The sequence below is a fragment of the Melospiza georgiana genome, chromosome 5 (assembly GCF_028018845.1).
Source record: "Melospiza georgiana isolate bMelGeo1 chromosome 5, bMelGeo1.pri, whole genome shotgun sequence".
Taxonomy (NCBI): domain Eukaryota; kingdom Metazoa; phylum Chordata; class Aves; order Passeriformes; family Passerellidae; genus Melospiza; species Melospiza georgiana.
Genome location: NC_080434.1, coordinates 14,096,377 through 14,113,733, shown reverse-complemented (window position 1 = coordinate 14,113,733; position 17,357 = coordinate 14,096,377). Strand labels below are relative to the sequence as shown.

General features: G+C 39.4%; 1 protein-coding gene across 1 annotated transcript; it reads right to left on the bottom strand.

Annotated features, from left to right (window-relative positions):
* Positions 1 to 600: 600 nt before the first annotated feature.
* Positions 601 to 16,239, bottom strand: PLRG1 (pleiotropic regulator 1). Its single transcript, XM_058025042.1, has 15 exons — positions 16,173 to 16,239; positions 14,383 to 14,489; positions 14,012 to 14,154; positions 12,897 to 12,950; positions 11,612 to 11,705; positions 11,117 to 11,207; positions 10,827 to 10,928; positions 9,844 to 9,936; positions 9,344 to 9,493; positions 9,133 to 9,234; positions 8,529 to 8,631; positions 7,818 to 7,926; positions 6,175 to 6,314; positions 4,497 to 4,690; positions 601 to 3,492 (listed from the first exon to the last, which is right to left on the bottom strand). The coding sequence occupies exons 1-15, from the start codon at positions 16,179 to 16,181 to the stop codon at positions 3,433 to 3,435; spliced, it is 1,551 nt and encodes a 516-aa protein (XP_057881025.1). The 5' UTR covers positions 16,182 to 16,239; the 3' UTR covers positions 601 to 3,432.
* Positions 16,240 to 17,357: the final 1,118 nt, after the last annotated feature.

The following is a 17,357-nucleotide window of genomic DNA, read 5'->3' as shown; positions in this document are numbered from 1 at the left end:
CAGATTTAGCTAACAGACATTTAGCTCAATTATTTTACTGCTGAGGTCTAATTTGCAGGGGAGTGCCTCCAATTAATCCATGCTTTAGATAGAAGTTTGAGGCTTGTATATTCATTATATTCAAACAAAAACCCTAAAGGAAGGTTAACAAAACCCTGGTGCAAATATGCACCTGGAAGAAGTTAACATGTTACTGACTTAGGTAACACAATTAAGTGTTACAAACACTTATCCCACAGATTCAAGAAAGCAGCAACAGGAAGACAGTAACGCCTAAGGGATGATCCTGCCACAAAACTCTCACCCAGAACTCATCCTAGAACTCATACTTCACTCCAGAGGTGTTTCTGGGTTTTATAAAAACACACTAGAGAAAATGCATGAATGTATCTGTTTTGCTAATCCCTTCATGCAGACAGGAAGCTCTGCATAAAACAGCAATCAGTACTTTCTCACTTCCCATTACAGCTGATGTGCAAAAATGTTTGTTACTGTGCTATGGGAAACACTCCATGTCGATACTGAATTACTTTCACTTCAATACAGTTCTTTTTTGCTCTCCTTACTATAAAAACCTTAATGGAAAAAAGACATGAATTCATATTGTATGGAAGGTTTTATTGATTGCTAAATTGCTGTCACTTACATCAGGTGTAGCACTTTCATTCCAATCCAACAAAACTAAAAAGCAGCTGCTGTTAGACACTTGTTTCTGTGAGCCTTTCAGCTGCCAAATACAAATTGTTCTGCACCACTCTCGTGCTGCCAGCAACACAACAGCATTGTAGTTGCACAGTTTACACTGTATGCCTCAGTATCAGCAAAGAGTCATCTGAAAAATTCATCACTTTACCAGTTACACTTTTTTATTTTACAAACAAAACCCATTTCCTCACTTCTCTGCAATTTTATACACAGTATAAAACAAATCTCAGGGTTTGTGGTAGAAGCCTATACAGAAGACAATATCAAATTTTATGGAATTAAGTACAGTAATTATTTTCTGCGATTAGACTCCCATTCAAGATTACTTAAACTGACACTGCACTGTGACCCTTTCCAGAAGCATGGATAATCCATCCAGTAGATCAGATCCTCCTCTTTTGCTTCACCTTATGACTGACATTGACAAATCTAATGCCACTGTGTATCCTACACGATCAGGCCTATGTGTGTCACAGCTGACTATCCAGGCTTACTCAGCACCAGAGAAGTACTTTGATGAAATCTGATAATCTTGATGCACCATAAACAATACTTACATAAAAACATGTGATGATATTCACATTACTGTCAAAGGGAAGAAAAAACTGCTGGGAAGGAAACAAACAAGTCAATCAAATGTTCAAGAATACACTTAAAAAAACAAAAAAAATCACACTTAGAACTGTGGCAGCCTATCCTAGGGCCAAAAAGGAAACATATTATCCCAAGTAATAGTGCACGGCCTTTAATGTAAAAACAAAATCTTTACTGAGGGCACAAAAAAAAAATGCTCTCATAACCACTGTCCCAAGATAGCAGATGTCCAGAGAAGAAACACAGGTTCTTAAGGAGACTTTCTGATCACTCTTCAAAATTATAAAGAGTAAGTAAAATAAATGCAGTTTCTGAAGTAAAGTGCCAGTACAGAAAAGACATGCTAGAACTGTGGCCCATAGCTAGAGAAGTAATTTCTCCTTCCTCATTCCAAATTATAAAAAAAAAAAAAAAAAAGATACTTCTTAAAAAAAACCCAAAACAAAATGGAACAAAAAAAATCCTCAGCAATCCCACCTCTTTTCAAGTTAAGTTGTTTCTCTCTGCTCTGATTTCCTAAACAGGATTTCACTGTGAGTAAAAAAAATCTGCACAACACCAATAATTCACTGATTTCTGGAATGACGCATTAGTAGCTGTATACATGCATAAGCTACAATCTGGATTTTTAACTGTTATATCAGTTACCATGGAAAGAACTGTAATTAAGATCCAGAAAAATTCAAATTACCACTCAAATAAAAGATTCCTAATCCAACTCGTAAATATCAAATATTCCATTTCCTATTTTGTGAAGTTTTTTCTGACAGTAGCTGTCAACTAAAATTCAGTTATTTATGCAGCCTGGACTCCCTTAAAATGACACTGTCAGACATTCAGATTATAAATACAAGACTTCCTATGTATCATAAAAAAGACAAAAATTGTCATAATATAAACAACACATAATTTTACTAGCTTTTTGTAAATTACATTGCAAATAACTCACTTCTCTAACACAAATCCTAGATTTGAAAGAAGTCGAACTGCTAGAGAATAGAAATAATTATTGTGAACTGCTTGACATCAGTGCTTGATATCAGTGAGGCCACAGAGTAATTCTCTAGCCAATGCAGCTATTAATCCTGCTAGCAAATTTGCCAATAACAGAATGGCCAGATGACAATGATTTTCTCTATTGCTCTGTGAAGAGAAAGTACTTTAGAGCAGCACAGACATCACAGATAGTAGTAGCAAGGAGGTTTACATGGTTTACTGCTTGTTATGTGACTATTCATAGAGCCAATGAAAGATTTGTCCCTCCACAAGTACAAACTATCTTTCAGTAACAGTTTATTTTAAACTCCTTCTTAAGATCGTGGGAAGACAGCAACCTGTAAAATAAGGCTTAAATGAGCTAAGAGCTTTTCCTCTAGCTGAGTTTTAAAACTTCACTGCACTCTACTGTCATATATGCTTTAGATAACTGGAAAAAGCAAACAGTTCATCTGCAAAGAAAGTCAACTGGTCCTGCAAACAAAGTGATTTGACAGCAGTCCTTGCTACAGAAGGCCCACTCTGAAATAACCAAGTGAAGATGAGTGCTTCCATTTGAACACTTTCCTGGGGAAAGATACACTCTGAAGATCCATTTCCTTCAATAACACAGCACCAGCAATGTTCAGTGGCCGTGTTTATAAAGCCAATTACCTTATTATTGTGTCGTCCTGCTTGTTTGTAAATTACTCAGTAACTCTAATTCAGTATAGACTTAGACTATGTACAATAAACAATATTGGTCTAAAATCTGAAAGTGTCCCTAAGGAACTTCCAGAAGATGACTTCTATGCATAAATTTGTGATTAACTTTTGAGGTCAACAAGGGTGCTTCAGACAACTTAGCTCATCAAAATATTTTTATAAGAATCTGTTGAATGTAAGCCTAAAAATTAACCACCTGCACACCTATCTTTTTCATGAGCCATACATGCTTCACAAAGTAAAGATTCAACTGGTTTGCTGGAATTGCAACAAAAAAAGACAAAAGGAAAGAGAAATAAAATTTATTATAAAACATGTTGAAATAGCAATGACTTAGCTGACTTCTTGCTCTGCTGTTCTAGGCAGAACAAAATCTGACTGAATGCTCTCAGGAAAGCCAAAACAAAATTACAGAAGTAGTATGTTGCCACACTAAAATCGCTTTCTCTTGATAATTTCTGGTTTCCAGCTGACCGGATGGGTTTCTTCAGTCTAAAGGGAAAAAAAATTATCTCATAAGGATTTTTATATTAAACTTGAAACTCACCTATAATTGAGGTTTAGTTTAAAATACCATTTATGAAGTATATGTACTCTATTTCATAAGTAGCATTATTATTACTTAATCTACAATGTAATTAATTTACCCAAATTAAATTTTCTATCATCTCACTGTCTGAAATACATAGCAATACTTTTTCTGTACTTGTCTTTTTTTTTTTTCCAGCAAGGAAAATGATCAGGTTGCCAGTGGCATTTCCAAAACAACACTGTGGTTATCAAAGCACATGAGCAGGAGCTGCCAGTGACAGGCTTTCCAGACATATCTACATCAGTATTGGTAGATGTCATGGAGTGTATTTTGCCCAGCTTTAAAACTGATAAAAAATTCCTGATTCTTTATACTTAAGAGTTACTCCTAGTCTAATTCAGTGCAAAATTCCAAGGTTTGATTAAAATTCTTATATTCTTTATATTGAAGACATACACAGATAAACTATACAATCATCTGTTGTCCTCTCCACTGGTAAACCAATTCATATTTTAGAATAACAGTTTGAAAATAAGCTCTTGACTTCAAATTCTAAAAACTGTCAAGGCCAATAACTAATTCAAATGATATAAATAAGTACAATAAACCTTAAAAGTGCAATCCTTTTGCTGATTCCCATATTTTTATCAATACAACCTCACATAGTTCCCCACTGGGTTCAAAACCCAATGTACATGATTGTATTCAAATTTCTCCAAACTTCACCAAAAAGGCCCTTTACAGAAGAGTTCACAGACCTGACACTTATTTGTACTACAGCATATAACAATAATTAGGAATGCAGAAATTAGCTACTGTCCTGTTAATGCTAATACAGAGATTTCTTTCAAACTTCAACAAAATGGATTACATAAGTATGAAAATGTCCCCTACAGATATGTGTTATATTTGTCTGAATTTTTCTGATTTTATGAAAATACTTTAAAAAGACTTTTTGACATACCGCAGTATCATCTTCTTTGTATACTTTTATGGTTTTATCAGCTTCAGCCGTTAGCAATCTGCTTTCTGACTGGTCAAAAACACAAGCAAATATTCCTGATTCACTGTCCAAAGAACCTGGCTGTACAGCTGCATGTACTCTCTGGAAATTGTATCCAGTTCTCCAGTCCCAAAGGTGCATAGTGCCATTATCAGCTACAACAAACAAACAAACAAGCCAGTAAATTTCTATCAGTCTTCTAAAACCACCATCATGAACAATTAGTAAATACATCAGGAAGACATAACACCACATTCATGTAGAATAGCACAGTACATCCTATAAATTTTCCTGTTTTCTGCTGTTTTCCTTCTCAGAATCTCATCCAGATTTTCATCAGATAACCCCGAGAGATGATACATTACATCACAGGGCAATTGCACATGTTGCTTTGGAGGCACAGTAAGGACAGGTATTCTGAAAATCAAGCTCCCTGCTCAGTAGCTCCACTGAAGTTGAATGAGGAGGCATCATCCTCCCAAAGAGATTAGGACATTGACTTAATGCAAAGTAGGTTTAATGTTTGCAGAGATTTTATTCCAAATCCAGTTTAAACCACCTGCAGTGTTGCTGCTACTGGCATCAGCTACAGGGCATTCACAGCAATCTGAACGCTCTATTCAGAAGGATACTCTCAAGAAAATTTTTCAGTTAGAAAACCCAATACCCCTCAAAAGCATCATCTAGCCAAAACAGATTTATTAAAAATTAAATTTCTCCACAGCTGCCAGCTAGACTAGAAATCCAGATATTTCAAGAAGAGTGTTTCTACAGTAGAAAACTCCAAGGTAAAATCAACTTATTTTGATTCAGTATCACCTTCTCTGAAGCTGCTGTAGATAGCATTAGGATGTAAAGGGGAGAATTGAAACCCCAATTTTAACTTTTTAGAACTCACAATTAATATCAGTAAAATGGTAATAGGGGTTTTTTATGTGGAGAAGGTGTTTTTTAAAACTCAGCTACTACAAACATTAAAAAGTCATAAAAGGATGTTCTGAAAGTGTCTTCAAATAATAATAATGACATGTAAGTCCATTTCAGTATTTTGTGAAGTTCTTGTTCTTACACGGGTGAGCCATTTGTTAAACACAGCTTTATCCAAGTTTTAAAATCAAGGGCCCCTTTCACATAGATGGAAACATAACCAGAGTAAGGTGATAATGTAACTGGCTGTTTCCCAATTTCTGCTTAGCACATTTCCATCTTACCCCACATCCCCAGCCTACAGGACCAAGGGCACATTGGACAAAGTGCTTTATTCCCATTTAGCTTTAGCAAGATGCTTCTACATCTGCTAGCCAGTGTCACTGCCTCAACATGCAGCTAATTCCAGAGGAGGCACTAATGACCAGCAGATCATAAAGGATGGACTCTGGAGCCTTGCAGCAGCAGCCAGCTGAGAAGAGAAACCTCTTCCATGCAGTACATTAGAAGTCCTTCAAATTTATTTTATTTGCATGCAGCTCAGAAACATCCGAGGTCATCAAAGTGGCCCTACTCACAACAAAATGAAATTATGTCCTGCAGCAGTCTGACAGGCCTAGGTAAGGCAGAGCTCCATGAGCATCTCTGCCTAAGGATCTCCAGCCATATGTACATGGGGGAGAGGAGAGGAATGTGTATTTCTCATTTTTACCTCCTGAGACCAGAACACCATCGGAATTTACAGCCAGTGTGTTTATAATAGCATTGTGACCAGAGAGATTCTGGATGAAGTTTCCATCTGGGAATTTCCACTGCTTAATATTATCTGGAGAACCAGATGCAAATGTGTAACTGAAAGAAAACAAACAAAGTATATTAAAGCTCAAAATAGCTGTAGTGAGAGCAAATGTCCTTCATTAAAACTACTGCTAAATGCTAGTTGCAAAATTACTTAATATTAAAACTGCTTTTCTGACAGGTTTACTTCACATGAAATTAAGCAATTTTATGAAGCCATGAATTACCTACTCCCACTGTTTTCTTTCCTCTTCATAAACTAAACTTTATAACATCCTGTATGCCATAGATTTCATATGCAAATATCTGAAATGCACATTAAGTTCTCTTCAGTTGTTATTCTGGCAAATTTTCAGGTATCAGGGCATCACCAGAAAAGGTAACAGGATAAAAAGGCAACAAACCCCAAGCACAGGCTAATGCCTAGTCTTCCAAAATTACATAAGCAAGGAAAAAGCCCTGCAAAAATGTTACTAAGAAATATAATTTCTTCCACTGAGTCACCCCAAAATAAAAATTTCCTTCATTTTAACATGTGCAAGCAGTTACATGGTTATTTGGGTAGCACATACAATAGCCTGTAGGAATACTTTAATTTGCCACAATATCCAGAGAATTTGCTGTCTATTTAAAAGATAGCACAAATAAAAAAGTTGAGTTGAGAAAATACTGCAACATTAAAAAAAATAGTAATATTGAACTGTAGACTGACAGTTGCTATCATTTGACAAGAACACTTCAAGTTTATTTTCAGAAAGGTATTATCAATGAAGTTGAACCCTGAATTATTTTTTTTTTTTCAGAATGTAAGTAAAATAGAGCCTTTTTCTACAGCTAACAGACTACACAGTTTTTCAGGCACACACTGGAACAGAGTTTATTCATATCAAAGATGATGAATTTCTGATAGAAATGACAAAATGTAATTTTAAAATATTAAAGGCACAGAAGCAATCAAGTTCTATGTAAACTCCTTTTGTCCACTATTTTAATGGAGATCCAAACAGGCAACAGTTGTGCATCAAAATACAGCATCTAAATTCAAAGCACTTCCAAGAACATCTGCTTCAAAGCTTCAATTCTCACACTGAGATTTTTTTAAGGCCAGTTAGATTGAAATGTCTTGTGCAGTGAACCACATATTAAAAAGACAGACCACTCTATTAATCACTGTCTCCTTTAGCATTAATCTCATGTGTGCATTGGCCCATTACAAAACTACTGCAATTCCCGCCCACAACCATTCAGTTACATATTTATCATTAGCCTTATGAGCACTATATCACTGAATTTTAAGGACTGAATGAAAGGCACACACATAAGCAGCTCTGGGATATAAGGCAATCTCAGGATTGCTAATGTACACCAATGCCAACACTAGAGAAGCACACTCAGTGCAGTAAAATGTATCTGATAATTGATATGTACATTTTTGCATCATCCTAAGTGCATTAGTTTCTCACATTATTATGCTCTACCATTCTAGATCATCACTCACATTTCCTCTGTTGAATTCTCAAAAAACTATGAAAGTGTAGCAAAATAAAGAAAACTTACTGTCTTGGATGTAGCACTACTGCTCTTACAGATTTCTTGTGATTTGTTAAAGTAACACGAGTTTTTCCTGCCACCAAGTCCCAGAGCCGTATGGTAGTATCATGACTGCCTACAATGAGAAGAAAATTAAAAAAAAAAAACAGTAGAAACCATCATCTTGATTTTATCATAATCATTACTTTGCTAAGGCAGCCAGATTGATGTGAGAGAGACATAAATACTGTGCTAATGCCACCTCAGATGAAGAAGATTCCAGATTGCAAAAGTATTTTTACTCAGTTTTAAGAAGTATCCAGTTTTGCAGGATAACTTTAAGAAGTTACACTCCAAAGCTTGATTTTGACATAATGGGAAAGAAGATGAACACTTAACCACAGTACTGGACACTCCTGAACTGAAATAGGGAGAACTGAAATAGGGAGAACCGAAATATCACAGAAAATGCAAGTCTCAATACATATTAGAACACAAATGAAAACACCAGAAAAAAAGGAAGTGCAGAAAAGCATTCAAGCAATGCACAGCCATATTTGATTAAACATACCATTAATAGTATGTAATAACCATTGCATGGCCCATTTTCAACAGAAACTAGTACGAGATTTGAAAAATTAACCAAGATAACATTATGAACATCACACAATTACTGAACAAACACATTCACCATTAGGTTTTTCCATCATGTTACTCATGAAACTACACCTACTATACCTGTAATAATTTGTGGTTCTGCAGCTTGGCACTTCACAGTTGCTACTGCATTTGTGTGTCCTGACAGTGTGTGCACACTGGCTTTTGTCCTTACATCCCAAATCTATGAAATCACAGCAAATGTGTCAGAGGTCAGTAACAGGAGAATATTCAATGTATTTTAGGCACTAACACCGATTACATAATTTCCTTGCCATAGTCTTACAGATTAAAAAATGGTATTTAGGTGGTATTTTTCACCCAACCATTTATTACAGAACTGCCTCAGCTGGCAAATTTCAAGAAGAGCAGGAACCTGCCAGTTATATGCCTTCCAGGCATAGGGATAATTCAAGCCACCATAATCCCACACCGCCTTCTAAATACTAAGCAATCCTACGTATGCTATGTAGTCTACCTACTAAACTAAGAAATAAAACATCATCCTGAAGTGACATGGCAAGTTTGTGTATTTGGGCTTCAATTTTATTAACAATGTAAGACAAAGCTAACACAAACCACCTTAGCATTTCATCTAAATTGATGACAACTTTTGCTAAGTGCTCATTTTTACAAGTGAAGGTATTGAAATACACACATCAAGATGTTCAAACACGACACTTACTCGTGCTGTTGAATCCCTGCTGCATGTCACCAGCACATCTATTGTTGGATGCAAGTCTAAGCCATAAACAGCACTTAGATGACCGTGGTAATGTCTGATAACCTAGATGAATAAAAAACCATGCAAACTAATAACTGAAAAAATATTCTAAATGCTTTGATTTTTGTATTTGCTACTACCAATTCCTTCAATTAAAGAAATTGCAGCTTACCTTATTGTACTCAAGATCCCAGCATTTCACTTGTTTGTCTTCTCCACAAGAAAAGAGGTATGGACTTCTTGCACTTACTATCACCCCGCGTACGGTACTGATGTGTCCCGTCAAAGACAATTTCAATTTGCCACTAGCAAGGTCCCAAATCTGCACCAAAATAGGTATTTTAAGGTAGACAGGAAAAAGTTACACAGTGAATCTGGGTAAACAGCCCAGATGTAACTGATCCTGCTGCAATGTAAGATAAAAATACAGTCACACAAACACTTGCTCTCCAGATACTACCATGTAAGAAATGAAATCTCAAAAGAAGAACGGCAGCTACTCCACAAATCCTTTATGACAAGGTAACAAAAGAAAAAATGTTCTGCAGTTCATTATTCCACAAACAGCAAACAAGAAATTGTTTCCAAGGGCTGGAAACATTTTTAAATAAAAAGGGAACAAAAAAACCCCACCCCTGCAAACTCTGTCAGTCATTTCTTCCAAGCTCTTACCTTTATGGTTCTGTCAGCAGAGCCAGTAACAAACCACTGATTTCCTGGTTCCACTGCAATGCATCTCACCCAGCCCAGATGACCACTGATAACCTTCAGAAAGAACCAAAAAAACTTTATATCAGAAATAATACAACACCTTTTGAAGTAATTTTCCTTCTTCAACACTGAAATTTGCTAGTATTTACCAAGAAAAGTCAAATGTGAAATCAGATCTGAAGACAGCTTGATTTCTACTCCAGTTAAAGGGAAAACTAGAAATTTACATAATACACCAGACTTGGGGAAGCTGCAATATGTAAAGACCTTGTTTGTATAAGCGACTTTTTAATATCCTTTGCGAGTCCATAACACTGTGGCTCAACACTTGAAGCTTTGCAGAGAAAGACCATATTTGAGCACAGATTCCTTCTGCTGCTGGACAGTGTTTATACAAAGAACAATTATAAAAACACTGGCTATTAAATCACATTTCTATATAATAACCCCTTAAAGCACACCATCGCCTTCTTTTCCCCAAAACAGGGGTAATATGAGAGTTGGACACTTTCCAATAAAAAATAATGGAGCTTGATCTCACAAGAAATACTCTGCCAACACATGCTTTGCTTTCAGCAGCCCATTTCTCTAAATTTTCCAAGGTCAGACAGCTAAAATCAAACCTCATAACTACTTTCACTGGATGTCATGTTTCAGGTACTGTCATATGGCTCATTTTGAAAGATTTAAAACACAATGAAGTTTCTTAGGCAGAAATACAGCAAACCTTTCACCAAATTTAACATAACACAGCTACGAGAATAAAAGAGAGGTTCAAAGCGAGACTGTGTATACATAACTTAGTTGTGATCACTTTTTGATCACATTTTTAAATCACATTTTATTATATTTTTGTGAATGAGAACAAAAACTATGATTTGAGGTCTTACATAGAGTATGTCTACTTTTATATGCATGTTCATGTCATGTAATTTCTAACTTACTCTGTAGAGTTTCCAAGGTGGATGCCACTGAGGCTTGGGCATGGTTGGAGCCTTCTTTGGCATTAATGCAGAATTTTTGTTTCCACCAGCTTCCACCATAGCCTGTAAATTAAAAGAAGTGTTAGTCTTCTGGTTGGTAGTTTATCTCTTTGTCCAAAGCCTAAAACATTCTGCCTTCTCAAAACTGATTAAATTTAGTCAGTCAGGAGATCTCCAGACAACACACACAGATCCAGAAGCAATCTGGTCAACACCATGTACCGTTCCAGTTAGATGTGCAACAGACTCACCACAGCCATCCCAGGAGGCTGGGAACGCTCAGACATTCCAGCATGCCTGTAAATGTCACCCACACCAGCAGCTGTCCTGTTTGCATCCAGCCTGGGGGGAGTGAAAATGGGTCATGACTGGCAATTGACTTTCTCCTGCTAAATGATAAGGCATCACAGGGCTGCACCCAGCTGAGTGCTGTACACCTCTCAGGATGGAGAGTCCACAACCTCTCCTGGCACCCTGGCCAGGACCTGGCCACCCCAAGGTACAGATATCACAAAGCTTCACATTCTTCTCTTCTAACTAAACAAAGTTTCCCTTGTCCCAACTTCCACCCACTACCTCTCATGACAATACAAAATAAAAAGCATACATAAAAACAATGCCTGTCCACACTAAAAGCAGTTCCTTTAAGAATATTCTAATTACTCCATGTAGCTCTTATCCCAGCTTCTGTGATTTGCCTTGCAATTCCCACAGATAACAATGTCAATGAGGCAACACAGCAGTACCTGGACTGGGAAGCAGGAAGTGCTACAGCTAAGGACTGTGCTGCAGATTCACTTGGCATCCTCTGGACCTTAGTATCTGCTGTCAAAGCCACACCTTGAAAAAAAAACAAAAAACATATCAGAAACAAAAACAACTCCATTAAACAGGAACTCAAAAGTGTATTATACAAACATATATAAACACATATACCTGCAAACAAGGGCCTGACACATCTGTAATATAAACTCTCATCCTTCAGTAACATTTTCATATCCAATTCAAATCTACTGAAATCTTTATTTTGGCACAAATCCTTTCCATCTTGATCTACTACATATATGAGTACAAAATTTCTAGAGTTTAGAACAGTATGCCATTGGAAACAAAAAAAAAGTCTAATTAGGAGCAGCATCCATCTCTATATCCAGCTTTAACTGCTATGGAAATCCAAACATCACAGAAATAAACATGATCTTGTAAAGCATTTGCTAACTTAGGCCCTTTAGTACAATTTATAATCCATCCCTATGCAGTGTTTGGCATCACACAGTGGTGCCAGAACTACAGAAGGTTTAGTCCTACTGAAGTGAGAATTTCAGCTACATATTCAGATTTTTAACCTTGTCAAGAACAGCAGGTGTTGTCTAAGAAGAAATTAAAAACTCTTTGTAAAGTACAGTTTTGGTGCAGACTGGTGAATTTAACTCATCATTTTATTTCTTCTCCTAACCACTTCTGTCAGTTGACAACAAACTCAGTATTTGGGCAAAATATTCAGGTTAAAACAAGAAACAGCCAAGAGAGTCTGATTTTGAACCCTGATATAAATGATTCTATTAAAAGAACACTAAACTGAAAGAAGACACTGTGAGTAATTCTTGTCCCCATAGTTAAAAGCAACTATGCCTGTTTTTTTAACCGTTGAGGGTTCACTGAACACTCACATCTGTTAAGTTATAAATCAAGACAACAGATTTCCCACTACACATAATAAACTTAAGCACAATAAAAGATCAACAGCTAAAACTAAATTCTTACAAGAACAGAGCAGGATCAGTCAGTAGCAGTGGCAATGAGCAACTAGTGCCTGTAACCCTTACAAGCACTAAAATTATTACACCCTCAAAACTCTTCCCCAGAGCAAGATGGTGAAACTTACACCTGGTGATGAAAAGCAGGCAACATTCCACTACTATTAATTATGGATTCACATCAAGAAGAAGCCTGCTCCTGCTAGGATGGAGGATATTTTCTTCATACAGGAACCCAAAAAATCCATACAAACACTTGCAAAATTTTACTTACCAGGTCCAGATGGGTATGGGTGAGTACCAGTTACCATATACTCAACTTCTTGCCCTAAAGAGCAAGAGAATGTTATATTAATAATTACATTTTATAATGCACTCAAACAGCAAATAGAGGAAAAGAGAGCAGATAATACACAGCAGAAAAAACTAGTAATCACCTTCAATGTACATAGACATTTCTCATTTTCATTAATTTAATTTGTTCTGGTTATCTCCATTTTAGAAAATTCAACTGTAAAAAACAATTAATTTGAATAGTGAAGCTACCATTCAGTTATCAAGAGGACTCAAGAAAAAAATCTTCACACTGCCTTTGAAGGAGATATCATAACTACAAAGAGCATGGGTGTCTGAAATGTAAGCTAGTTGGTTGGTTGTCTGCACTGTCAGAATTGAAAAAGGTTCTTTTTTTCTTAAAAGATTTTTCATTCTCTCTCAACGTGTTTCACAATACTTCCAAATAAAGCACCTTGGGCGGAATCTCAGTATCAACTGAATATCAACTACCTCAACTAAAACGAGGCAGCATTTTTAGAAAAGAAATTTTCATATGAGATCTAACTAACACACACACATACACACACATTTTATACATCACAAAACATATATTAAAAAAACTCTACAGATTTGAAATAAAGCGTTTTCTGGTTTAAAAACTGCACAACTAAAAGACTGTAAATATACTATGAAACAAAGCTAAAATAACAAAAAAACCACCCCAAACAAAAAACAACATGCAAAAATGCAAAACAAACAAAAGTAAAAAAGAGGATGTCCTTAATCATGAACTTGCAGACATAAGAAATACATTATTCAACTCTAACACTTAAGTATATTACACACTAATATTACCAAAAGTTACTCTTTTCACCAACTAATCACAATAAAAAATCCACAGCACTCAATAACTCCTTTGTTAAAATCAGCTTCCCCCTTCTTCTGTATCACTTACCTCTTGTGGACCCTAGCAAGAAAAATACCAATCAAAAAAGGTTTCTTTGATATCTGTATTTATCTCCAGTGGATTAACACTGGACTGCATTCTGCAGATTTTACACCAGTGAGACCGTGACAAGAGAAGGACAAACAGAGCACTAAGGGCACACTAACCTTGGTTTCCAGAGTACTGTTTGTGTCCATAGGGATCCCCGGAGTTGGGGCCCCCCTTCTCCCGCAGGTTCTCCTTGAGCGAGGGCATGTGCAGCACCGAGCCGTACTCCGTGCGCAGCTTCACGGCCATCTTCACCTTGTGGCTGCACGAGAGCAAAGCAAAACCTCACTGAGCCCCAGCCTCTGAACTGCTAACACGTTCTGGAATATTGCACAGGGATGTCATACAACTTACTCGACAACTCTAATATTTCTCTCTCCCCCCAAGATTACAGTGTTGACAGTACAGAAACATCTGAATTTCTGACTTGAGTCAGAAATTGACAATCACTGACAGAGTTTAAAACTTCACTGGGTGCAGCAGCACTTACCTTTCTTCATCCAATGGGATAGGCTTGGCATTGTCAGCTACAAACATGTCATGGGTTCTCTTCAAAGATCTGAACACAAGTGTGTGCACAGAATGCTTCTGGACTTCCTAAAATAAAGAAAAGAGCATTTAAATAAGTTTGAACAGATTTAAATGAAAAACTGAACACTGAAACATAAATTGAACTGAGTAGCAATTTCTCAGTTCTGTTACATGACATGCAACCATTCTGTTCACAGAAGACACTAATCTTCTTGGAAACTAAAAAATTCATTATGTCAGTTGTTTATTCAAAATTATATTCTATTCCTTGAAAACTTACAAGACTTTGAAAAGCAAGCCAAAAACTTTTATCAAACTTTCTGCACTGGTATCTACATGACAAATCCATGAGTATAAAAGTTCTATCCCACATCCTTCCCAAATCTGTTTATATATGTAGGCAATAAATAAGTCAATTCTTTCTGAAAAAAAAAGAAAAACCTGTAAATTTTCCCTCTGTAAAATTTTCCCTTTTTACTACCACTGTAAACAGAACATGAGCAATATGAATTTCTGTGCACAGTACCACTTCATGTTAACATGGCTAATTACCACCTAACAACAGCAGCTGCTGACACCACAAACGGAGGAGTAGGTACCACAATGTCTCCCCAACAGGGAAGAAATTTCTGCAAGTAATTTTTGACAGATGCTTTTCTGTAAAACACCAGCTCGTAGTGTTGCATCTGGCAGCAGTCGTTGCACCTCCTTCTATAACCCCGACAGCCCCATGTGCCTTCAGAAGTGCATGAAATTCACCCCACAGTAAAGATTCTACAACCTATAAAACCAGTGGGCTTCTCCACAGCTGTGCTCCCAAACCCTCACAAAAAGCCCCTTTTTGTGGTTTCCCTTATGGGCTAACAGTCGGTAGCTCTCTGGTGGTAAAACACCCGGGCATCAGCTCTCCACAATCACAGAATGTGCTGAGCTGGAAGTGGCTCACAAGGATCATCGAGGTCTGGCCCTGCACAGGACACCCCCAAGAGTCACACCCTGTGCCCAAGAGCATTGTCCAAATGTTCATTGAGCTCTGTCAGCCCTGTGGCTGTGACCACTGCCCTGGGGAGCTGTTCTAGCACCCAACCACCCTCTGGGTGAAGAACCTTTTCCTAATATCCAACCTAAACCTCCCCGACACACCTTCAGGTCATTCCCTTGGATTCTGTCACTGGTCACCACAGAGATCAGATCAGAGCCTGCTCCTCTGCTTCCCCCTCACGAGGAAGCTGTAAACTGAAATGAGGTTTCTCTTCACCCTCTTCTCCAGTCTGAATATGGCAAGTGACCTCATCCATAAGGTTTTTCCTCTAGACCATTCATCTCCATAACCTTTACACCTTTTTCTGATACTGTGGTACCCAAAACAGTACCCAGCACTGGAGGTGAGGCCGCCTCAGAGCAGCTTGGAGCGGGACAATCCCCTCTCCTGACGGGCTGGCGATGCTATGCCTGATGCCCCGCAGCACCAATTCCGCATTCGGCACAAGCCTGGCAAAGCAAACCTGCTGCTCACTCCCGCCCCAGACACGCACACTCCCATGGCCCGCACCCGGTGCGTTCTGCGGGCACCTCGGTGTCCCCGGGCCGAACCGGGCGGGGGCCGCAGATGGAGGCGCCGCCACGGACCGTCCCCACAGCGGCCTTTCCCACCCAGGGGACAGCGACGGTGGCGGCTGCGGGGCGGCTCCCGCCCGGCCCCGACCCGCTCCCGCTCCCTGGTCTCGCCCAGAGCGCCTCGTCCCTCACCTCCGCCATGGCGCCGCCGAACTCCCCCGGCCGCGGCCGCTATGGAGCCACTTCCGGCGCCCTCCCGCGCCGGACCGGAAGAGACGCATAAAGAGGGAAATGGACGGAGCGCCAAAGCAGAGGGGCGGGGCTTATGGGAACCCCTCCGCTCGGCGTGCGGGCGTCGCGGGTTCGAGCCCCGCTGGCGCTGCCGGGGCAGGCGGTGCGAGTCACTTCATCAATGTGTACAGATATATGGAGGGGTGGTGACGGGAGAATGGAGCCAGGCTCTTCTTGGTGCTGCCAAGCAACAGGACAAGAGGCAGTGGGCAGAACCTGATGCACAGGAAGTTCCACTTGAACATGAAGAAATACTTCTTATACTGTGCAGTTGATGGTGCAGCGGCACAGACAGCTTGCGGAATCTCCCTCACTGGAGATAATCAAGAATTCTGTGGACACAGCCCTGTGCCGCATGCTCTGGGATGGCCCAGTCTCATCCGGCAGGTGTGACCCGGTGACCCCACTCCCTGCTGTCCTGACCCCACTCAGTGCGCTCCCTCCAGCCGGAGTCATCCCGGAGCCATCCCCCGGGTACGGCGTCTCCGGCGGGCGCAGCGCGGGCAGCGGCCGGTAGAGGGCGGTGTGGCGCTGCGGGAGAGGCGCCGGCGCTGCCCCGCGCCCGGCCTGCAGCGGGGCCCGAGCGCTGCCCCCTCAGGGTGAGGGATCGGGCCTGGGCTGCGCAGTCCCGCCATACACTGTTGAAGCGCGGTGATACTGGATGTTAGCCATTAGAGCGGACCTTTTGGGAAGAGTGTCTTTAGTTTGGCTCCAGGGGACCTCATTTCCATGGAGAGTGGAGCATGTGAATGAGCTGGGAACCGCCGCACTTCATGGCAAAGTGTTGGCTGTGAAAGGGCAGAGGCTGTAAATCTCTTCCAAATGTACCCTGCTACTCCACCTGACATTTCACTTCCATTCGTGAGCAGGATAACCACATGCATATGTGCAAATTTCAAATAGGCACCTACTTTCTCCACATACACTCATCTGCTCGTAATTCCAGGAACTCCTGTCCTCCTGAGCAGTAGCTGGGATTTGGTCAGCTCATCTTTTGCAGCCACTCCTTCATGCTGCTCTTTTTTACCCCTCACTCTGTCTGCTTGCCTGCATGCCTGAGCTGTGAACAGTTTACAAAACAATTTG

Coding starts and splice junctions, on each gene's coding strand:
- PLRG1 (XM_058025042.1), bottom strand. Junction 11,208..11,611: donor CTTCCTGCTTCCCAGTCCAG/GTACTGCTGTGT, acceptor CACTCCCCCCAG/GCTGGATGCAAACAGGACAG. Junction 9,937..10,826: donor CACCTTGGAAACTCTACAGA/GTAAGTTAGAAA, acceptor TTCTTTCTGAAG/GTTATCAGTGGTCATCTGGG.